At 41.0% G+C, this 25,114-nt stretch overlaps 1 protein-coding gene and 1 long non-coding RNA gene across 2 annotated transcripts; one reads left to right on the forward strand and one right to left on the reverse strand.

Moving 5' to 3' along the window:
- Nucleotides 1-558: 558 nt before the first annotated feature.
- On the reverse strand, nt 559-3,767 carry LOC308298872 (E3 ubiquitin-protein ligase TRIM39-like). Its single transcript, XM_080742565.1, has 2 exons — nt 3,681-3,767; nt 559-2,295 (listed from the first exon to the last, which is right to left on the reverse strand). The coding sequence occupies exon 2, from the start codon at nt 2,291-2,293 to the stop codon at nt 650-652; it is 1,644 nt and encodes a 547-aa protein (XP_080598691.1). The 5' UTR covers nt 2,294-2,295; nt 3,681-3,767; the 3' UTR covers nt 559-649.
- Nucleotides 3,768-17,222: 13,455 nt separating this feature from the next.
- Nucleotides 17,223-19,009, forward strand: LOC308300082. Its single transcript, XR_013962797.1, has 2 exons — nt 17,223-17,565; nt 18,847-19,009. It is a non-coding gene; the product is annotated as an uncharacterized lncRNA (long non-coding RNA).
- Nucleotides 19,010-25,114: the final 6,105 nt, after the last annotated feature.

Genomic DNA, 25,114 nt, shown 5'->3' on the forward strand with positions numbered 1-25,114 from the left:
TAATATTATAAGGCCAGACTCACACATATGCGTGAAACATCTTCTCCGTATCGTCTGAGAATGAGGGGGGGTTAAAACCGATCTGAAAATTATATTTACACGCTACACACTAGGAATAAATAAACTAATACCTTTCAATCTTTAAAGTTTATTTTTGCGCTAATGAGCTAAATTGAAGCAGTTAACAGGCATACATGAGTTCTTAAATAATTAAAGAATCACATTGCAGCTACATGAAATAACTAATCATTAACATCACAATCATTGCATTCCTATTTTCAATTAACTCTGTCATTACATTCAAGTAAATATTCTTATACAGTAACAGTTAGGCATTATTGCAGCTCGTAAACTCAATGTTGAGTTTGCTTTAAACTTGAATGACATACAATCAAGTTACTGTACCAAGAAATAAATGTAGACTAGATATCAACAGTATCACGTACAGGAAATAACATTTTAACCACTTTAGCTGGTGGTCTTATTTTAGGCAAGTCATCATAGGCAAACAGAAGAGAAACTTTTTTTTTTTTTTAAATCATTTGATATTTTCCTCCGTGTTTCAAAAATAGCAGATCTACTACAGTACAAGCTCACAGCATGGTGCATTCAAGAACGTTAGTGGTTACTGGTTAACGAATAAATGAGTCTAATCTATGTGATTGACAGGAGAGATGATCAGAGGAGCACAGTTTTTACTATCACCTTTCCAACATGGACTAAAGAACGGATGGAGTTTGTCAGTGAAGGTGTATCCAGTGAAAGAGTAGAGATGAACTCTGGTCTCCACGTCATAAAAGGAGACCAGACCCTCCTCATAATCCACAAACACTCCAACTTTCTGGAGCTTCTTTCTTACATCGAGGAGTTCACGGTCACCAGAAGCCCCGTACCTATTACTGCTTCCCAAATATATACACCAGTAACCAGTGTCGGGCCTCCAAGTGATTTCTTCTTTCCTTTTGACGGACTCTCTGGCCACTCCTAAACACCACTCAGTATTGCCTTTAACCTGAGCTTCATAATAAAACATTCCAGAGGAGAAGCTTTGTTTTCCCAAGACAACATGCTCTTCAGAGAATCTGTCTTTGTTGTATGGTAGGTTCTTCTTTATGCCCCCATATTTCACTTGTTTTCCATCCTCAGACAGGATGAGTTTAGGATGTGCTGTATCAGGGTCCAGAGTTACATCCACTACATATTGCTGGATCCTCCTCAGGTCTTTAAGAAATGTCTCCATCTCTTGAATGAGTGTCTTCTCCAGCTGAGCCACGGCTGTCCTCACCGTCCCCCCATATGAAGAATGATGGACATTGACATTTCTCCAGTCCTTGGTGGGTGGAGGGGTGTTGATGGATGTGAACTTCTGGAGGAGGTGGAGGTGGTCTTCAGTGTGTGAGAGCTGCTTTAGCTCAGAGCTTCTCTTCTTTAACCCAGTGATTTCCTGTTGAAGCTCTTTAATGAAACCTTCAGCCTGCTTCTCTGTTGTTTTCTGCTTCTTTTCAATTGCATCAATGAGCTCAGCCTGGCTTCTCTCAATACAGCTGATCAGAGCAGTGAAGACCTGCACACTGCCTGCTATCTCTCCTTCTGCATCTTTCTTGCTGAGCTCTACTGAGTGTTTGACCTCCTGAATCTTCACTTGTCTCTCCTGGATCATCTGCTGAACTTCAGCCTCTGTCTTTCCCAGCTCAGCCTTCTTTCCTTCATATGCCTCTTCCAGAGATACAACTTGATGTGTCTTGTGGTCGGAGCCATCTGACACAGTGCAGAACTGACAAACACACGTGTGGTCAGTCTTACAGAACAGCTCCAGAGGTCTGTCATGTTTCTTACACATGTAGTCTTCCAGGTTCTTTACAGGGTCAATGAGTTTGTGTCGTTTTAACGCTGTGAGTCTCTGATGAGGCTCCAAGTGAGTCTCACAGTAGGAGATCAGACACACCAGGCAGGTCTTCAGGGCTTTGAGCTTGTTCTCAGTACAGACGTCACAGGAGACTTCATGTGTTTTAACAGGTTCTTGGTTTGGGCTGGCAGTTTGTTTCCGCTGCTTTGACATCCTGAACTGATCAGCCATCTTTGAGAGAACTTTATTAACAGAGAATTGTGGTCTCTTATAGAAGGTTTCTTTACATAGAGGACACTGACACACATCAGTACCGTCCCAGTATTTTTTGATACAGGTGTTGCAGTAGTTGTGTCCACATGGAGTGGTGATTGGATCAGTGAACACATCCAGACAGATAGAACACAGGAACTCCTCTTCAGAATGGAGAATGCTGGCGGACGCCATTTCTGCACATAAAGCATAAAAAATATCAATTGAATGATTAGCCTACATTAAACCTGCAACCTTACATTATGACATATTATATATACAGTACATATGATGGTATTGACAAACCACACACACACACACACACACACACACACACACACACACACACACACACACACACACACACACACACACACACACACGTGTTCACAGAAAGTGTTTTGCATGTGATACATGGACGGTGTTTCTTTAATATTGTTTTATCGCGCGGTTATTTACGACATGGTGTTTGTTCACGGTGGTTTCAGCACACATCAAACACTGAGTTGTTTCACGTGCTGCCTGTGAGACAGCCATTCTTGTTGGTAAGTGATATTTAACTCTCTGTTCTGTACTAAGAGTTTATTTGCCAAAATAGTATTGAGGGCATGTTTCAAGAGTACATTAAGAGTGTATGTATTTGTCAAAATAGTAGTAGGCCTAGTGTTAAAAATATATATTTTAAAAATAGTCAAATAGCTGAGCTGAATGCTAGAAAACATAGCCAAACGGTACACTATAAATGTATAAATACAGCATGTAAAACCGAGACATTGGTAGGCTACAATGAAACTTTTTTCAAACTACAGCGGACGGACTACTGTGACAGCACAGGAATGCAGTCTCACAGGCAGTAGTGCCCACTATTCTCCCCCCAAATTAGCTACTCACTATCTCTGGCCCAGATTCCCACCTCCTGTATTCAAAGACGACAGTGGTACTATATATCGTTATAGGCGATCTTGCCACACGTGAATAATTGTGGTTGTAAACAATAACACAGACAATATAAATCCTTAGTCTAGTTGTGGGAAGAAAAGGTCATCATCATGGCCCCAAATAACTTTTAAATATCTTGCAATTGGCGACGAGTCTCTTACTAAATCGGCAAGAGTGCCTCTCATTCTCAATACATAAAGGCTAAGCTATATAACCTCTCCATCCTCAGCAAGTCAGTGGTGCGTGTTCCCCACACTCCCAAGCCCCCACAGTTGCGCTTATAGGTTCACCAGGAAATACGCGGTCGCCTCCGTGATAATAGCCTATAAAACACGAATACTTATTCGTTTTAATCACAGACATTCTAGGGCTAGAATGGGCGATGCCTTTGATGTGAGCTCTGATCAGTGACATCAACTGCACTGTATTTATTTAGGCCTACTCCGTCGAAATATTAGTCTACCTTTATTCTGTTAGATTCAAACATTCAAAACATGATATATATTGAAGAAGTAAACAAGCGGAAATGATCGACCGCTTTGTAGCCTAGAATATAAACTACACTACAAGTAAGTTTAGTTTTCGTTCATAAGGGCTTTGATGATCTGAAACGACACATCCAATTCTAAAACATGAAACTTACCGATAGCGATAGATAGTTGACGAGGTTGACTTTATGAGCTGTACTTCCTCCAACAATCCATTTGACGACTCACTAGCTCCTCCAAGCTAGCCAAGCCTGTCTGTCTGCTTTGCTGTGCAGTGGGTGTGCACACAGACACAGAGTGGCAGTTGCTCCTAGGTCCTAGTGTCCTATCTTCATATACAGTATGAGCATCGCGGTGGCCGTGGTATACTGGTCCCACCAATCCCGTTCATCTTCCTCATAGACTTTCACAAACATATTTATAACAAGTATGTTAAGCCTAGAACCAAGCCATCCATGATTGCAGTGAATCATGACCATAAAACCCTTGTTTCTATGAAAAGAACATTTTGAAAATCGCTAATCAAAAGTTAGTTATTTAATGTAGTATATCAAATAATATAATATTAAAATATGTTTTCACATAAGATCAAAGGTTGTATGGTCATGATTCACTGCAATCATGAATGGCTTGGTTCTAGGCTTTACATAATTGTTATAAATATCTTTGAAGTCTATGGGGAAAATGAATGGGAGATTTCTTTAGTCGCACCAGTAAACCACTTCCGCTGCGATGCTCTATAGATATATTGTAAAAGGATAATCATTTCAGGCTCATCATGTTTTGACTGCAAGATAAAACATGTCTGTTACTTACAGTCATTCATCTAAGATGATGTAGTCAAATTAGTACATAAATGTATTTCAGAGTTTACAGGGACTGAGCCCACTACCTCAGTATCCAGCATAAGTAGGCTAATGCTCTATCATCTACTTCACATTATCACAAATATAGGCTACTCAACTGCAAGTTAAAGTACTTGAGTTAACTGAAGTACTTGCAGTAAAGGCCACTAGTTCCCAAACAGTGGGTCACACGCACATAGGCCTGCCCATTCGTTTTTCTTCCTTAGTTTTTAATTATTATTTCAAAACACAAAAACATTCCCCAAAAAGCCTTTTCATCAATAATAAAATAAATCTATGATTTTCCTTATTTTATTATACATAAATAATAAATCTAATACATTCCATGAATTAGGAAACAAATGTTTAAGAAGTAGTGAAAATAACCGATCTACAAGATCACAACACGGCACAAAGCACTTTTGGGTCACAAGCTAAAAAGTGTGGGTACCACTGGTCTAAATAACCTGCTTTCATATAACATTTTAACCTTTGTTTTTAAGATTGTCGTCAAGGTTAGGCCAAGTGCTACAGGTTGAGGTGGAATCTGAAGAGATGAGTCTTCAGATTACGTTGGACACAGGGGGAGAGTTCCGCCGATTTAAAATGAGCCCAATACGGAACTAAAACTTCCTATGATTGGCCGCTAGTTGCGCTGTTTTCCCCCTGGCCGGTTGCAAAACGAATTGTTCTCCTTTGGATCCCATTCATTTTCCCCTTTCGTGTTCTAACATTAATTAACATTTTCATGAATACTTTATGGTTCCTATCGCTAGTTGAAAATTGCCTTTCAATCACGATGATATGCGTTTTGTGAAAATAAGGTCCCATTTATGTTAAAATTGATGATAAAGTTGCGGGGGGCGTGACCAACTAAACTGATACCAGCCGGCTGTGTTCTTCATCGTGTGCTGAATTTCGGGAGGCTCCGACCACATTCTCCCATGTATCCCTGCGGTTGCATGTGACCGTTGGCAGCCAATAGCCTCCCCCGTTTGCATTTCAATCTGGCAACACCCATGCCAAGGACCCATATTGTGTCATTTGCGCTGCATAGAAACCAATGGCTTCGCTTTGTCCATATCGTTTATACAGTCTATGGTTGGACATTTGGAAAACTGCAATGGGGAGGTGGTGGGTGGTTTGTTCCACATCTTGGGAGACACAGAGAGACAGACAGACAGACCTGCAGGTAGTGATAACAGAGCCATCGAACTTGGCTGGTTTCACCTCTTCGTCTGGTCGGTTTTAGCCCTAGAATGGCTGTGATCTTACATAGGCCTACATATACACGTTCGTGATATTTCAAATACGCAGCCATAGATCGGTCCTATTGCGCGGTGTTTAGCAGATAATCTCCACGGCAATGAAGCGGTGCGCACTACTTGTGTATTCACCAAATAACAATATAGGCCTACATATCTATACTATAATTTTGCGAATGTCTGAGTGAGTGAGTGAGTGAGTGAGTGTCTGTCTGTCTGTCTGAAACAGCGTTTCTCCCCAGTGGCTGGGCGGGAGGGCTGGGGGGGGGGGGGGGGGGGGGGGGTGGTAGCCATTAAACGAAACGGGTATTTCTTACATTGATGCTCCTACATATTATCATGCAAGCACCAGTTAAAGTTACTTTCCATCCCTCATATACGGTATGCACAGTGCACATCTCATAACCCACACACTGCACATCATTTTGGAGCTCATATCTTTGAACGGGTAAGAGCTAGTAAATAATAATTCCTCAGAATTGGATACAGATATTGTCCTCTAGTTTCATATCCCTTTGAAAGTTCTGGCAGAAAACATGCATTTAATTGGTCAAATATCTCCACCTTTCCACAAGATTCACACGGATGACATTCTCTGTCAGTGACAGGGCCGGACCTGCATGACTGCTGGACTGAACATAATGAACATAACTTCCTTTGAGAACACACGTGTGTTTGGGAATCACGATGTATTGGGCACACAATTGACAGATGCTTTGTGATTAGCATGGGGTAATTAATCGCACCACCTGCCAATTGTGTGCCCCATGATGTTTGTGTTTCCCAAAGGAAGTTTTGATATATTCAGTCCAGCACTCATCCAGCCCCTCGCCCCTGACTGAACGTAAACTTTGCGGCTAGGGGGTCTGTGCTGGGGGCCTGCTGCGATGACCACAAGCTTGTGAGCGTGTAGATCGACAAGTATACATAGGCCTAAGCCTGAAGTGGTCTCTACAAAGTAACTATAACCAAAGTTACTTGCAGTGGAGTAAAACAATACGACATTTGCCTCCAAGATGTTGTGGAGTAGAAGTAAAAATATTTAGAATTGGAAATACTCATCATATGCATTATTACATTAACTATTATTTTATGCTTTAGCTATTGAAAAATAGATATAAGCTCACTCTGCAAGCTTGTATAGCAGCTATTTTTGTCCTTGAATAGGCCTATGTTGACCAGATTAGGCTATATAAAAGTCTTCTATAATCGTTCTTCTAAATCAGTGGTTCCCAAACCTTTACATGTCAAGGACCCCCACAATTATATGTAGGCTATTTGTCGTTCCAGGAACCCCCCAGAGGCAAATGTTCGTTATTAAAAAGATATATTCAAAGGTTTGGTGTGTCCACTACCTGTTTTCACTGACAAAAACTAAACAAAAACTAAGCTATGATAAGTAAAACTGAGACTAAATATGTTGACAAATATGTCAGCAAATAAAGAAACTAGCCAAGTGGGCGCCCGCTGGCCTACTGGTCCTGGCGCATACCACTTAGGCATTACCACATAGGGATTGATGCCTGACGGCGTCGCCGGTTCGATTCCCGATCCGGACGACCTTTGCCGCCTGGCACTCCCCAATCCCCATCTCTCCAGAAATTTCTTGTCAGTATACTTTCCTATAAAATAAAAGCTCCCCAAAAAAGGTTAGGGAGGGCCTAGTGGAGAAGAGATCCAGTAGAACTAAAATACATACAGTATGTAGAAATGTATGTTTTCAGCATGCAACCAAGTACAGACCTGCCAACCCTGGCAAATTTTTTTGAGTACTCATGCGCCCGCAGCGCCCGCGGAGCAATTTTTGTTGTTTTCCCGCACAAAACAGCGTATATTTTGGGGGGTTCCATGCACCTTTTTGGGTGGGACCTTTACAGTTATGTTAACAAAATTTCACACCAGAAATGTAGCACATTGCATGTCTTGACTTACACTAATAGGAGGAGGCAAGATGTTAGAACAACCTCTTAAATAAAAATGCCATTTGGTCTGGAGGCTAGTATTACCAGGCAATACAGTAATGTTGCTTTGGCAATATTGTTGACAAATCTTTAATAAAATATACTAACTGCACTTGCTCAGAGTTAGTTAACAATAGACTCGCAAAACAGTCACCAGTGACTTCAGGAATGAACATACATCAATATAATCCTGTTATTCAAATTGCAAAATAGCTTTTCATTGTAGGCTATTTACATAAACGCAAAATGCGTACGGGTTGGCAGGTCTGCAAGTATGAAATCAGGCATAAGGCCCCATCAAGGCCCTCCAAAATACATTTTATCAACAAAATTAACTGTAGCTTTAGTCTACTAAAAGAATAATACTGAAATATTTGAGATTTCTAAAAGGGACATTTTATTCAAAAGACTGAATAAAATTTGCTATCAGGAGAAAGTTATTCCTCTTTTCCAGTGTGGCCAATGGCTACTATCATACCGTGTGACAGTGTCAAAGTGAAATGTAAAATTACAATTTATTAACTAATTTGTAGCATTATGGTTTACAGGAGCGGGTAAGATGTTACGTCCCCGTCTAGGGGAAAAAGGGGATGCAACATAAATTGGGAGTGAAACCCGTTTTTATTCATAAAACTTAAGATAAAGAATATATTTACAAGAATTTGAATTGAAGACACTACAAAATCATAAGACACACGGAGCAACCTAGGGAAATAAACAAAACATACTAATACTGACCTTGACATTTAAACACTAACCTGACAAACACAAAATAAAGTTACAACCAGTAAGACTCCCTAATCGGGAGATAAGCGACCGTTGGTCGCTTATCTCCATAAATAGGCTAAAAAGTAGTTTGTGCAAAATCGTCCTGATGGTGGCGCTAGATGGGACAGATGCGTTGTGATTACATGACTGTAGAGATACTGTGTACTGGTGTGCATGATTTTAGGGCAAAATCTGTAGGAGCAGGGTGACTGTAGAGATACTGTGTAGTGGTGTGTGTGATTTTAGGGCAAATTCTGTAGGAGCAGTGTCCAAAAATGTGTTTTTTAAAAATCAGCCAGATGGTGGCGCTAGATGGGACACTAAAAACAGTACTTTTTTCTGTTCAAAAAGGCTATAAAATACTTGAAATAGAAGCAGATGCATATGCAAAGCAGATGCATATGCACCTTAAAACAAAGAGTTAAGTAAAAACTAACCTTTGTGGTATGTTCTTGCAAAAGTCTCATTTCTTCTAGAAGTCTTCAAATCTTGTGTGTTGTCTTCATTGAGTTTGGGAGAAATGCCAATACTAGCATGCAAGATGCAAGCTCTCCTGCTAAAAGTAGACACACCCACAGGCAGATCTTGATAGTGGACCCAGGTCTGTTTATTTAAGCATGGAGGCTCATCCTTCCTGGACTCCCTGGTGTGAAGGGGTGTGTGTGTGTGTGTGTGTGTGTGTGTGTGTGTGTGTGTGTGTGTGTGTGTGTGTGTGTGAGAGAGAGAGAGGACAGTGGCAACATTCCTTGCCACTTGGCAGGTCACACATTATGTTTGAGAGAGAGAGAGAGAGTGTGTGTGTGTGTGTGTGTGTGTGTGTGTGTGTGTGTGTGTGTGTGTGTGTGTGTGTGTGTGTGTGTGTGACACAGAGAGAGCAGCCCCGTTGGGGTGGTCATTTGGTCATTTTTGCACATTTGGTAATTTTTTACACCTGGGGGTCCCCCAGGGACCTGGGGGTCCCCGAAACTCCGGGGGTCCTTGGAGGTTGTAGTTTGGCAGGCAAGGAGTGTGTGTGCCAAATCTGGCATGGATCGGGGCAACGGTTGCAGAGATATGAGCAGGGCAAAAGTGTGACGTGTGACGTGTGACAGAGTGACGGAGGGAGTGACGGAGGGACAGCCGGTGGAGGTTTGGATAGTGTGCAAGTAACTGCGACCTACGGTCGCAACAAAACCCTAATGCTTACCTGCTCTACTATAAACTACCAAAATAGGACGAATACAAAAAGCAGGCTTCCGTGGCCGTAAGCAGTTTAACTTGAAGTCTCATTAATTAATGCAAAAACCGTAACAGGACATAACTAAATAACACCAAACAGTGAACACCAGTGCTGCCAGAGACCACATGTGTTTGAAGGCCTTAAGTAGTCTCCTCCAATCTTCTCCAACACCCACTCCACTGCACACTCACATCCATAACATAAGAGTTGAATAATGATAATATCTGTGCAATTCTGGGAAATAGCAATTGTGGTTCCACTGAAGCGAGTCGCAAGGAATCCACTGAGGAAAAAAATGTCATGTGAAGCTTGACCAATCAGAAAAGGGACAGGAAATGTCCATTGAACTTAATGGACTTTTGGGGTTATAGAAAAGGGTTACACAAAAAGTGTTAAATGAGCCGTGCTATTCTTCATCATTAGTTAATTGCAACCACACTAAACAATAATAATGGAACAAATACACAGAATAATGAGTTTTATTCATTTCAATACATTATGTGAAACACTGTAAACTATATAAAAGATGCATATATGACACTTAAAACAAATTGAAGAAATTAAGGAGGAAATGAAGGGCTACGGAGGCCTCTGACAGGATCAGTATGAATATCCATAATACTTCTGCTTTCCCATCCACCTCCCTAACATCATACAGGCTGTTTAAAGTGATCCTCCCACTGAGATATTTTATGGTAAAATGTTTTTCCCCCCTTGGTGTGAATAAACTGGTGTTGTTTTATATTACTACAACTGAAACTCGTGTCACAATGTGTAGACTGGATTTTCCCCCCCTCCAGGGGACTGTGGATATACTGATGTTCCTTCAGACTACTTGACACTCTGAAAAACCTGTTACACTGGTGACATCAAAAAGGGGTTTCTCCAGTGTGAACGTGCTGGTGTCTCCTCAAGCTAGAGGACTGACTGAAACTCTTATCACAATGTTTACAGTGAAAAGGTTTTTCTCCAGTGTGGATACGCTGGTGTATTTTCAGGTAACGTGACAGACTGAAACTCTTGTCACAATGTTTACAGTGAAAAGGTTTTTCAGCAGTGTGAACACTCTGGTGGATCCTCAGGCTTGATAACTGATTGAAACTCTTGTCACAATGTTCACAAGGAAAAGGTTTTTCACCAGTGTGGACACGCAGGTGGGTCTTCAGGTTACATGAATGACTGAAACTCTTGTCACAAAGTTTACAAGGGAAAGGTTTTTCTCCAGTGTGGATATGCTGGTGTCTCTTCAGGTGACATGACATACTGAAACTCTTGTCACAATGTTTACAGTGAAAAGGTTTTTCTCCAGTGTGGATATGCTGATGTCTCTTCAGCTGACATGACATACTGAAACTCTTGTCACAATGTTTACAGTGAAAAGGTTTTTCACCAGTGTGGACAAGCTGGTGGGTCTTCAGGCTTGATATCTGATTGAAACTCTTGTCACAATGTTTACAAGGAAAAGGTTTTTCACCAGTGTGGACACGCAGGTGGCTCTTCAGGTTAGAGGACTGATTGAAACTCTTGTCACAATGTTTACAGTGGAAAGGTTTTTCTCCAGTGTGAACACGCTGGTGGCACCTCAGGTTAGAGGAATCTTTGAAACTCTTGTCACAATGTTTACAGTGGAAAAGTTTCTGACCAGTGTCTCCTGAGAGAGAGAGAGAGGCGGGGAGAGGCAGGTTAAAACTGTTAATTATAAAATGAGGAGCAATTACGGCTTCCCTGTCATTTTTTCTGATTTAATTGTATTTTTCTTTTATTCCCACTCCCAGTTTCTTTTCCCCACATGTACTGTAAAAGCCTCTATCATAGTCCAAGGCGAAGAGCTCAGCGCAGTGTAGTTTTCTAGCTATCACCTAGGCTTTGTTATACATTTTTAGGTGATGGCTAGAAAACTACACCGCGGTGAGGTGATTGCTCTTCACCTTGGACTATGAAAGAGGCTTCAGTCCTATCCCTGTGTTTAACACTGACTCACCTCCGATGGTCTCCTCCCAGTCCTCACTGTCTTCAGTGACTTCAGAGTCAGATTCAAGCTCGACTTCAACTCCAGCACGGTGTGAAGAGATGTCTTCATCATCGTTTTCACTTTTCATTGCTAGTAATGTCGATGTTGACCGATCAGGCTCCTCTGGTCCTTGAAGTAGCTCCTCCTGTTCCTCCTTAAAGTGTGAAGGCCCGGGTTCCTCCTGTTCCTCTTTAATGTGTGGAGGCTCTGGTTCCTTCTGTTCCTCTTTAATGTGTGGAGGCTCTGGTTCCTCCTGTTCCTCTTTAATGTGTGGAGGCTCTGGTTCCTCCTGTTCCTCTTTAATGTGTGGAGGCTCTGGTTCCTCCTGTTCCTCTTTAATGTGTGGAGGCTCTGGTTCCTCCTGTTCCTCTTTAATGTGTGGAGGCTCTGGTTCCTCCTGTTCCTCTTTAATGTGTGGAGGCTCTGGTTCCTCCTGGATCAGACTGGAGCTCCTCTCCTGTTCAGGAGAAACCTCCTCTTTACACACAACCATGTGCAGGATGTCTAGGAGAAGAAGAAAATAAATAAATAAATATCTAATAATTCAAATCTCCACGGTGTGAGTAATCGATATATAAAAATACATTTTTGGGGTGAACTATCCCTATAAGTGTAAACAAACATGTCTATCCTCCGTGTACAAAATGAGGTATCATCTGCTTAGCTCATTTACTGCCAAAAACCTCTTTTCAAGTGTGTGTTTTGTTTCTTCAGAGTTTATGCTAGATGGCGCTCTTTGCTAACATATGAGCACAGAGAACCAAGAGCATACATGATCACAAGGCGTGATTCCCAAACCCACCAGGATTGAGTTAAGACCCGCCTCCGCTCGATAATCTTAAGTATGAAAGTGCCCATGAGAACGTTAGTGCTGCTCGCTCAAGTGCAAAGTACCTACTACCTACTGATCCATTACAATAATACACGCAGCATAATAGGCCAAAGCCATATCCAAACCATAACAATTTAACTGATAATCAGTAAGAGTTTTTATTTTGAGCACAGTAGTGACGAATTAATAGCTTACGTTTTTCTCTTTAGCAAAGTTACAAAGTTTTCCCTTTATTAAGCACAGTCAGTTTCAAGTTTTTTTTAGCACAGTTTATTTTGAGCACTGTAGTGAGAAATTAATAGTTGTGCATTGTGCAAATGCAGGCTTTTCTCAAGTACAAGTCTTCATGCCTCTGACTTTATCCATCCTCCATGTGTCAGGCAGGGATTTCAGCCACTCCTGGAAGTCCTCGCGTTTCCGCGAGGCGGGTCTTAACTCAATCCTGGTGGGTTTAGGAATCACGCGATCACAAGATTACCTCCATGTTTACTTCCTGTTTATTCCTTTGGGGGAAAAGACTGTGACCTATATTTTCGTCCATGCCTTTCGTCCTTAAACTTCTTTGCTATTTTTTTACATTTTTTTTATTTATTTTTTTATACTTCAAATGGCCGATCTACATCGACACGTTTTCAGCTTGTAGATCAGCTATTTGATAAACTCACTGAAAATAGTACAAAAGGGCAAAGAGTGTTTAGGGATAAAGGATAAAGGCAATAGGGCCCTGTATCTCCTCTCCTTTGTTCTCCTCTGTCATTTTGGACAGACATGCTATATTCAAGGGCCCATGGTGAATAGTACCGAAGCGTCATAATGCTTAGTTGGCACCGCTTGCATCAACGCCACACTACCTTTTAGGAGGATTTTTTTTAACTAAATACTAAAGCTGTCAAAATTATCACATTAACAGCGGTAATTATTTTATAAGCAGAATGCCCCCCCCCCCCCCATGCTATTTAGAAGTATAACTCTGCTCCCCCTTCGCACAGACCGTCTGAGTCTGCAGAGCAGGAGAGAGAGAGAGAGACAGAAAGACGCTAAGCTGCCGTATCAAAGTGAAGTTGTTAAAACCATGTCTTGGACTACTACTATCTGTGTTGCATCTCAAATTGACCCATAAGACAAATATACGGGTAAATTCTCCTTCAACATCACTGCCACCCAGGTGTGGAATTCCTCTTAAAACATGTAGCTCGCTGGCATCCTTCAAAACTGCCCTGAAAACTCACCTTTCCGGAGGCCAGAGAAGGAGGTAGTTATCACTTCTCCCATAGACAAGCGAGAAGTGAGCACTGCCCCCCATACCTTAGCCCCACCCCTTTGTTTCTCATATCCGGTACATAGTGTTTTTGCTTGCTATTTATTATGTCCATGAATTGAATACAGAGGGCTTCCATCGTTAAAAAGACTGTGAAAAGTCTTATTTCGGATGATCCTTTTAGGCAGGGTGTTTAACTGTACTTGTACTGTACTACATTTCAATTGTATTGACTATACTTGTACTGTTCTCTATTTTTGTCTAATAAATTAATCAATCAATCAAAACCATCCAGCTTGCTTGGGTTAGAGTAGTGGTCGCGGTGGATGCGTTTTCAACACAGACTGATTAGCAGATTAACGATGGCTCATTGAGAGATGCGCATTTGACCCTGATTTTACCACATAGGCAATCAACAGCACTAATTAATGGCAGCTGTAACATTTGTCTTCTGTCAGTCTTGTGCATGTGTGTCAATGTCAACTGAATGTTTTCTCTTTAGCCTAGATATCAAGTGATTGACTACCCCTCGTGCTAAAGTTAAATTACTTCCCACTTCCCATCAAAAGGGCAACTTTATATTCCATCCTGAATGACAAGCCTAATATTATTGCATTTTGGCTATGTGCAATAACTGCAAGCCAATATTCAGAGGCATTAGTGGCGTTTCCATAAAGCCACTTTTTGCGCATTAACGGTTTATTCGCAAACATTTTTATGGAAACACTTCCATTATCCGCAAAAAAGGTTATCCGCTTGGAGGAGGAGGATTTTGAGCCTTTATCGAATAAACTAAATCCGCATAAGTGAATGGAAACAGGTCAGACAATAAATGCGAATAGATTATGACGTTCTAGGTCCATTTCCCCTGCTGCCTTACGTCCATGGTATAGCGTTAGCCCACAAAAGGAAGCGGTTGTTTGTTACACACGGAGTGACACGGACCGTGTGTAAATTCCTTCCGTTTTCACCTCCCGGAGTCAAGCCATCGGTGGCAAACCCTTCCTCATCACACGGTGTTGCGTGCCTGAAGTGCCCAATCTACAAGCTCACAGCAGCTCGTATCCATGTCTCCGCACTGCGTTGTGAGCTTGCAGATCGGCCACCTTCCAGAGGACGCTGAAACTTGCAGGATGAGCACTGTACAGCGACGCAACCGCGGTTTTCCCAGTGAACCGGTAGCTTTATGTATTGAGAGGAACTTTTGCCAATTTCGTAAGCGACTCGTCGCCAATTGTAATATATTTAAAAGTTATTTGGGGCCATGATGATGACTGATAACCCCTTCTTCCCACTACTAGACAGCGACCGAGTCACAGCAGTCAGAGGTGCAGACGGTGCAGACAGTGCTCAGGTTCGGTCAGAAAAAAATCAGCCCGATCAACTCTTGCGACCGTCGCTAATTCGAATGACACCCGCAAATGGAAACATGCTAAATTCGCTTTGTCTTAATGCGTATTTCTGATAATTCGCTTCCCTAATTCGAATAAGTTTATGGAAACATGGCTATTGTCAACATATCTTAATTTATTTAATTCATGTCTTTAGTTTCCAATACTGTAAGCCAGTGTTTTATACATATTGTCTTTTACTGATACACAATAAATGGTAAAAAAAAAACAATGCTACATGCATAAATAACAATATACTGAAAGAAATGGCATATTTTGTACATGTTATAAGCTGTGATTAATCTGATTAAATTTTTAATAATTTGACAGACTTACAAAATACATATTAGAAGGATGCAATTTGCAAGTGTGGTTGCAGTGATGCTAATTTCGCAAATGAATTTTGTCTTACCAGTTGAATTTTCCCCATTCAAGTCAATGGGGAAAATTAATTCACTAATAAATGAATATATGGAGATCTCTGTGTCATCAATATTAAGCCCATATCTTGGAAAGCCCATATATGGATATACTGAGTCAGTCTCCTGTGGACTATGATGATGTCAGACACCTATGATGTCAGCCATATCCATATTTAGAAAAAGTTTATTTTTTAATTAAAGTCAATGGAGAAAATTAATTCACAAATAAATGTATATAAATGCAAAACAAGTTTAAGCAACCACACTTTTACAGCGAATATTTAATTTCAATCATGAAATTATAAAATAATATTAAAACATAATACTTGACAAGTCGTGAGCTAGTATATCGGCTGTTTTCAGCACATGGTCCCCCTGCATAGGGATGCTAGGGTTCAAGTGGTTAAACTTACTGAAGTGTTGGTGGTCTTCAGGTTCTTCCTGTTTAATAGAAATGTCCCTGGCTGAGTCTGGAGAGTTCATCTTCACCTGCAGTCTGGACTCCACACACTGGTCTGAAATGAAGCAATTCAACAAGGACTTTAATAACCTCAGACCTAGCCCACTGAGCAATTTGAGGACTGTAACTAGGGCTGTCATAATTATTACATAATCGTCTAATCGTGATTATTTGACATTATCGCAATTATTTTGTCATAATCGTCATAATCGTGAATGTTGAAAAATGTGGAAATAGCAGATCTACAAGCTCAATCGCTCGGCTATTTCCACTATCAAAATTATGTTTTAAGTAGTACGTTGTCAAATATGTCAGTAATTTCTTTGTATATTTAGGTTATGTGTCATATCTACCATGTACAACGCAGTGTTTCCCCTACATGCATTAAGCAGCCGCTGCTTCAAATCCGGCCGCCACTGTATGATTTTCCTTTTTTTTTTTTTTTTTTTTTTTTAAGATTTTTTTTTTTTTTTTTTAAGATTTTTTTCCCCCACAACAATGTAGCGCTCATGTGAAGCATAGCGTTCTAACTTCTCTCGCTTACATACGGTTGGAAGGAGATGTATATGTCTAGTTTCTCCCCCTCCCCTCTCTCATTCATCCAGTCAGTCAGTCCGTCAGTCAGTCGGGCAGCTGCCTCGTCGCGCTGAGCACCCCTGATTCTGAGGGGTCGATTCTGAGCTGGCTACGTCTTTGCCCTCGTTAGCATATTTGCTACTGGTGTGTACAATTAGAAGATTTGGGCTGTGGGGATAAAAGCAGTGCCTCAGCGACGGGTTTGAATCATGTAGTTTACCGCTGTTGGGCAATAGTAGGCTTACTTGTCGCATGCTAATGAGAGCTAAGTGCTAACACGGTTGTCATTCACTCACTGGTTAGATGTGGAATAACGAGGGATGCATCAACACCACTGTCATTAGGCAACAAACATTTTTGACTAAACTTTGCTGTTATGCACACACAGAGAGTGTGTAGCAGTGGTGTAAAGTAACTAGTAGTCTACATTTACTTTACAAGTACTGTACTTAAAGGAGTGGTTCGCCGGTTTTCAACCAAGTCTGTGTTCTTTTAGTCAACTACGTTGATGCTAAAACACGTCTATTTCCTTACATTACTGTTCTGTGGACAGTAGGGGGCCTTCCTACCACGTACGTCATAGACTGATTCGGCCAATGAAACGCCTGGCTATGACGTACGTGGTGGGAGGCCGTTGTAGCTGCAGAAACTACAGTAGGTTTGACCCGGTGTGGTTGCCGTAGCGTTAACGCTAGTTAGCAACAACAGTATGGTTGTTACTTGTTTCAGACATGTTTTCTACTGACATAGGGACTTGCTGGCAGAATCTTCGGTAGAACTACTTTTTATATGAACTGGAGTAGGCTATGCATTACATTAGAAGAAGGAAGAAAGAAAAAAAAAGCAGCGACGTGAACCAGAGAGAAAAGACGAGGCGTCTCTCTGCCAGCTGGGACTCCACTAAGCTAACATCATACACACTGTCGTAGGACCATTCTCTGCACCCAAGTTATTCTGCCCGTTTGTTGTGACTACTGCTCCATGCTGCTAGGATCCCCAAGTTGAACTGGAAGAGACAACCGAGACCCAATGGTATGTTTCATTCATGTATAACTTATTTGTGTATGTGAGTGTCATCATCATTGTGTCCTGGCATGCACATTCCTATATTAATCCCAATTACAGAATGTAAAGTCTGTAGGCCTAAGTTTACTTTAAAATATGTATGATGGCACTGATTTTACTATGTATTTCACATTAGGAGTCCACTAGTACAGTGGCTCTCAAAACTTTTATTTTCCAGTACCTCCTATGGGTCTATTTGGTCCCATTTGTACACTCTGACAGAGATGGAAAAAGGACTAAGATACTTGAGTAAAAGTAGGCTATCAATACTGCAATATAGAAAACGTTCTGTAAGAAGTAAAAGTACTAAAGTATTTGCATCAAAATATACTTTAAAAGTACAAAATGTTTGAAAATGGCAGATCCACAAACTCACAACACATCGCATCAACACATTGTGAGCTTGTAGATCGTCTATTTTCAAATAGCCTGGATATAAAATAGGGCTAAAGTTGATTAATTAGGTTTTATAATATAATCATTTATGTGCAAAGTAACTCAAGTTTTCAAATGATTGTAATGGTGTACAAGTACTATATTTGGATTTGAGCTTGAGTCAAGTACCAGTACAGAAAGCTGGAAATAATTCAAAGTACAAAAGCCTCAACATTTTACAAGTACTGCTTACACCACTGCTCTCAGAAAATAAACCTGTGATCCATTTGAACCATCTTCAACTGAAGGTCCCTCAACACACTGAGAACAACAGCACTAGCAGATCTGTCTCTGGTCATATTTAATATTTGTATGTCCATGACAAAAATGTACACCAGGGCTAGGCAACCTTAGGCACGAGTGCCAACATTGGCACAGGGGGGGGGGGGGGGGGGGGGTGATCACTGGCACACTGGCAGAAGTGTGAGACAGGATTTTTATTTCAAATATATATTTTAAACATGGTAAATTAAATTAAGTCACCTAATTTGCAGCAAATGACATCCTGCATATAATTCTACATTCATTAAAGCTATGAACTCTGACTGGGGAGGGAGTCTGGGAGATAAGTGACTTATTGCTCAGAGTCTAATGATTGTTATGTCCTTCCAATCAAAATGTCCACACTTATGATGGCGTGTCATTAAAATTCATGTTGACATGGCACACTATCTAAAAAATAAAACCATGGCGCTTTTCATTTGAAAAAGGTTGCAGACCCTGATGTACACGATAAGCTGCCATGGCGATGAACCCTTTGTGTGTGACAAAGACAATGCAACATGTTACAGTATTTTCTTCTTCTCACTGCAGGCACTGCGGTATCGTTTGGAGTGTCCTGGAGAGTCGTCGCAAGTGGAGAGTCGACGTCTTCTTACCCTGGCATCATTATATTGTATTATACATAACAAATGCATAGAGATGTGAACATTTCTATGATCCTTGTCATAATAGATAATAAAATAGATTCAATACATTTGATTTTCCTTCTTTTCTGTTTTTACTTGTAAGAAATATAATGTACACAGTATGGAGTGCTGTGTGAACCTGCCATTTGTAACACAGTAAACACAGTACAATTTAACAAACACAGTGGCAAGTACTTCTGTTTCAGAGCATTACTGTAGTCCAGTGGTTCTCAACCTTTGAGTCTGGGAGTTTGAGCTTGTAGATCGGCTAGTTTCACAATATTTATCTGTGGAACGGAATCGAGCAGAATGTAATCCCTCAACTCCTACAGTCTAAGTGCTTATCAGGGTGGGGGGTCCCCAGTTCAAATATGATTATGTTGCAGGGACGCCAGAGGTCACGGCTTGTGAAGGTTAAGAACCACTGCTCTACTCTAGCAAATAATATATTACCGGTAAATGCATATTTTCATGACAGATTGCAAGGATGAAACCAAAAAGCTCATGATGTTATATATTGTTTTTATTCACAACCTGATACTTCGTTGCCTGCTGTATGCCTTTTTAGTGTGTAGTCCACCTGAAATTGAAACCGTTATTCTAATAGTTTGTGCTGTAGCCAATACTGAAAATGGGTTGAGCAGCGCACACTCTCGACCAGAGCTAGGACATGGTTGTCCCGGATGTTTTAGGGTTCTGACATGTTCCCTGTGTTAGCTGATCTCATTTAGAAATTTAGCAGACACTTATATCTGCAGAAGGGCAGCACGATTCTTGTAAATGATTATTTTCCTCCCTAGGATTTGGAAAATTATTCTCTCACTTTTATCTTATTTCCCAATTTGACTTAAAATAACAAGCTTATTACTGGGTGTAGAGCACAGGCGAGGCAACATTAGAGTTGAAAGAGGCTTTAGAGTAGTCTAATATTAAAAAATTAGATCACATTGCTGTATGAATCGAGAGAGTAAATAATATTCCTGGGAGTTCCTTGTAAGCTGCTTCTTCTACGGCATCTCTTCAGAGGGCGATGTAGACAGTTGTACCGCTGTCTTCCCGCAGGACTGCTATGGACATCATCTTGGACATGGTGGATTATGTGATGTGTCAGCACCTTATGCAATTATAGACAAAGAGGAGGAAAAATGTTTCAGGGTACACAGATTTTTTACAATGACATTTCAAAATGTTGCCATAGCTTTTACCCCATTTCTAGTAATCACACCATGCAATAATGAGAATCCTAAACCAGTTTGCTAAAAAAAAGAACAGATCTATAAGCTAACAACAGTAACACTGCATTTACCATGTTACATATTTCATGTAATGTTGGGGGGTTGCTCTCGGGCACAAACCTCTTATCTCCATATTTAAACAGTTTTTTGTTTGTAAGTTTAAACCCTACTTTATAAAACAGTGTAGTACAAAAGAATAAAAAGTAACTGGCAAAAGTGCTGGATGATTACAATTTAGGCATTTAGCAGATTTTAATCCAAAGCGATCTACAATAAGCAGGTAATACAGTATATCAATATAATAGGATAATGTCAGTACATCAACAACAATATAACAAATGCATAGCAATATCAATCTAGAAAAACAATAACATTTAGACCACGCACCTAATCAGTAAAAAACATTAAAAAAAAAAACAATGCGATCTAGCTTCATGTATGGTCAATGAGGGAAGGGGAGTGTTACAGTACTGCTATGTGTTTTAGTGGAGTTATGTGGATTCAGTTTGTTTATGAGTTTGTCTGAATACAATATATTCTAGTGATTCACACACTTCACAGTTGTGTACCCAACGTTTGGTTGCCTACACTAGGAATCGGAGTGTATCATCATCATCATCATCATCTTTTATAATAGCTCACGTTACATCATAATTACTGTGCAGCCACTGGGGGAGGGGTTGTTTGTCGATTCATATACATTATAATACAGTCCCCTCTGTTGACTTTTATCTCACCACTTTTGGGTGCCCTGCACATTTACATTAATGTTGGAACCATCGCTAGCAATAACAATAGCCTAAAAGTAACCCCTCTTGAAAGAATACACCTTGATATGAAGCCTCTCCACCCATTAGATGGATGATTCTAAAGACAAGAGATGACAACAAAATAAAAATAAGTGTTACAAACATGAATCAAGTTGCAACCTTTGCTTGTACATTATACATTATGTTTCGTAGAGTGGCATTTTAATTCCAAACATACAGTACATACCTATGTTCTGCTTTACAAGGGACAGTTCAGCAGTTGTCCATTCACTGTATTTGGGGGAATACAGATGGAACCGCGTTCTCCTTTATTGTGGTCTTTGTTTTCTTAGCTTTGCATTGTGTCCATCAATCCTGCCATTACATCTCGGTGGAAGTCATCTGTTGTGAAATGTTTACTAATCACTACACAACCGCAGATTCATGTCCCATCGTTCTGCAGGCAGCAGCAGCACCCGGGGCTCGCTCCGTCGCTCGGCTTCATTCAATCATCACACCACAGTAAAACAACAATGCCATGTTGTTTCACCAACACAGTTGCACACGTTTCAAAACTTCTACAACTGCTCAGCATCACTGCGGTCATAACATCCCATCTTCTTACTACGTGACTTCCAACCAACAGCAACAAACAAACTAAAACAGCAACGCAGCGAGGATGTTATTATGGTTACGCTGTTAGCTTAGCTTTGGCTCTCATCTCCAAGCGCTGCTTGCGCAAAGGATTGTGGGTGCTGAAGGAAGTGAGGTTGGTGCTGTAGGAAGTGAGGTCATAGCTTCGCGTTTCCAAAAAAATGCAAATGTTCCACAAAAATAAAATTCCTTTTGGTTTCCATGTTAGAATATGATAATATGGGATTACAAAAGCCCTTGAAAACGACCGGAGCTCCCCTTTAAGTACTTCTACTCCACTACATTTATGACATGATGGCTATATGCAAATAGCCGATCTACAAGCTCACAAAGTGACGTGTTGTGAGCTTGTAGATCTGCAATTTTTATAGGATTTTAAATTTTTTATGCATTTGGAAACTGTTATGATTACTGAGAACTTTTAAAAGGTTAAACTAAACTTTAATTATTTTGACACCAATACTTTTGTACCTTTACTTATTCCACTACATTTTTTATTCCAGACATCTACTTGTAAGTTGTAACACAGTATGTCTACATTAGAATGTTGATACTGTACTTTTTCCACCACTGGTGAGTAGGATTGGTTCTCAAAGTGGGGTCCCGAGGGGTCCTTGAGGGAGTTCCAGGGGGTCCCCAGGCCCCAGCCAAATGATAGATAGTTATGAACCAATGGGTCTGTAGCGCAGAAGCAAATTGACCCGTTCACCCCCCCCCCCCCCCCCCCCCGCTCTCCGCAATTCTCCCCCACTCCTTGAGCTTCTGGCTAGGGGAAACACTGCAACTTCAAAGCCTAAAAGCCAAACAGAAATGTAATCAACGACAAAAACACAATTAAATCGTTAATCGCCAATTATTTGAGTGACAATTAATCGTCATGTAAAATGTCATATCGTGACAGCCCTTAACTGTAACACGTTTAAATAACGTCTTAGACGTCACCTGGCATCTAGCTAAAAAAGGTCTCTGACAGGTCTAAAAATGCAAGTTTTTTCAACGGCTAGATTGAAACTAGACAGTGTTTCAACGTCATTTGAGCGGTTATATTTAGCCGTTAACGGCCGACGAAAGTGGTGAAGAATTGTGGGAGCCAGAGGGGTTTGAACTCACAATCCCTTAGTAATGAGACCTAATACTCTACCACCACCATAGGCGGTGGGTGAGCCAAACGTGTATGTTTTTTTTTCTCCAATATTACTCCACAACATCTCGGATCCAAATATTGTACTTTTACTCCACTACAATTATATGAAAACATAGCTACTAGTTACTTTGCAGATGTACATTATTATATTATAAAACATAGTGCCCCGTTTTATAGACTATTTGAAAATAGCCAGTCTACAAGCTCACAACGTTTCGTGCTGTGACACGTTGTGAGCTTATTTTGATGCCATTGATTGACTGACGACTGACGACGGCGAGAAGTTTGCATAGGAAAAGGTACAGTTTCATGACGGTACAGTTCACTGGTACAAGGTCTACTAAAAGGAGATCCTAGAAAAGACTAAGCTTATTTCCATAGGAAACCATTGAAAACTTTCGTAGCCTACTTTTACCCAAGTACATTTTGAATTCCGGACTTTAACTTGTAACAGAGTATTTCAATAATACAGTATTGATACTTTTACCTAAGTAAAAAATCTGAGTACGTTTTCCTCCACTGAGACTGGAGAGACAGAGTCAGCGACTAGAAAGCGCTCTTGCCGCTCTATGAGTATGATCACATCAGCTGCAGCCCATGGTCATGGTCAAGCCTAATTTAACTCCGTCCTGCGAGGATGTTGCGAGCAGAGAATAGCAGACTTCCAAGCTCAGAGTCACACTGGGCACATCCGTGACGCGATGTGTGTTTAGGAGTGTGTAGGATACTGTATGACTGAAGCTTGTACAGCCAGCTGTTCTCAGCGCCGCCGTCTATATAATAATGCGTTCATACTTTATATTAGGCTATAGCCTATATCATTTGAAAAACACCCAGCAGCATTTGGGAAGGCATAGCCTCCCCTAGCCTTCATTACACGCCGCCTATGTCTACTACTGCGCCACGGCAACTGATACAATTGTGGATGTATTCTAGCCCTATAAGTATGTGACATATTGCTCAGAGAAGTAGTATGCTGTCCCGAGCAGCACCACAGCATTATGTGGTTATTTGTTACACTTTTAGAATTTTTCAAAGGACTTACTGCCCAGCTTTTTAGGCGTTGTGAGCATGTAGATGTGCTATTTTCACAATAGAACCATGTTATACAAAATATAATGCCTCAACTCATAGTGCTCGTCAGTTAAAATATTAATATTTTGGGGGTCACGGCCTGAAAAGGCTGAGAACCACTGGCCTAGTGGACCAGGAGGACCAGGTGCATACCATATAGGGTGTGCCAAATGTAGTTCTAAGAGCGGCCATTTCTTGGGTAAACACAGCCTTACACAGGTGTTCTGATCGGTTCTGATTAGACTTGCAGTGATCTGTCTTGTCTAATGCTATAGCATTAGTTATATGCAATCAAACAATTGAAACAATTTCTTGGTTTGACCCAAGAAATGGCCGCTAAGGACTAAAATGACATAGCCGCTGGCACACACTATAGGCATTGCCATTTCGGCATCAATGCCTGTCGGCGTCGCCGGTTCGATTCCCGATCCGGACGACCTTTGCCGCATGTCACTCCCTGTCTCTCCCCCATTTCCTGTCAGTCGACTGTCCTATCCAATAAAGGCAAAAAGCCCAAAAAACAAATCTTTAAAAAAAATGGCTGCGCCAATAGGCCTGTCACAATTATTACATAATCCTCTAGCAGATGATCTGCTAGAGGATTATGTAATAATTGGCTGCCAACTTTCTGGAAAACCTAAGAGTGCGATCCTCCTGTCGCCTGTCGATCTTACTGTAGAGAATGATGTGCGCAGGGAACGTGCACGCAGCGTTCCTCACACCAGACGCTCACGCACACTGCGACGCATCTAATCATTACTTCAGAATCAGATACAGTATTTTTTTAAGCCCTTTAATTGCTCGAATCGCGGCCGAAGTGGATGTCTCAGTGACACTTGAGTTGACGCAGGTTTCCACTTTGTGACGGCTGGTGATATGACGGCGTGAGAAATACGATGTGTGGCGTGAGCGTGAGAAAAGGGTCATTTGCGTGAGTCTCACGCTCATTGCGTGAGGGTTGGCAGCTCTGCTGCGAGATCTACAAGATACTTTTTGACAGAGCACTTTCTGAATGTGCAATTATTTATAACCTTTAAGGTCTCTTTAAAACTACAAAAAACATACCTGGCTTTCTTCTCCTGGTAGAGAACGTATCCTGGTATAAAACAGCTCTAGGACTCTGGTCTCCACTGTTTAGAATAGAATGTCTCCTGGTAGAAAACACACTTCAACGCAGCTCTAAAGTAATGGTATGTGAGTGAAAAGTGAAAACCTCTATTAACAGACTTTCTCTGTATGTTCTGTCTCTCTCTGCTATGTTGTTTCGTGTTGTTTACGCTGTTTCAACACGGACGAGAGAGAGGGTGGAAACGGTGC

This window comes from Nannobrachium achirus, assembly GCF_963921795.1.
Source record: "Nannobrachium achirus genome assembly, chromosome: 15".
Taxonomy (NCBI): domain Eukaryota; kingdom Metazoa; phylum Chordata; class Actinopteri; order Myctophiformes; family Myctophidae; genus Nannobrachium; species Nannobrachium achirus.

What these genes read in the sequence shown, in the direction of transcription:
- LOC308298872 (XM_080742565.1), bottom strand. Translation starts at nt 2,293, where the DNA reads ATGGCGTCCGCCAGCATTCTCCATTCTGAAGAGGAGTTCCTGTGTTCT.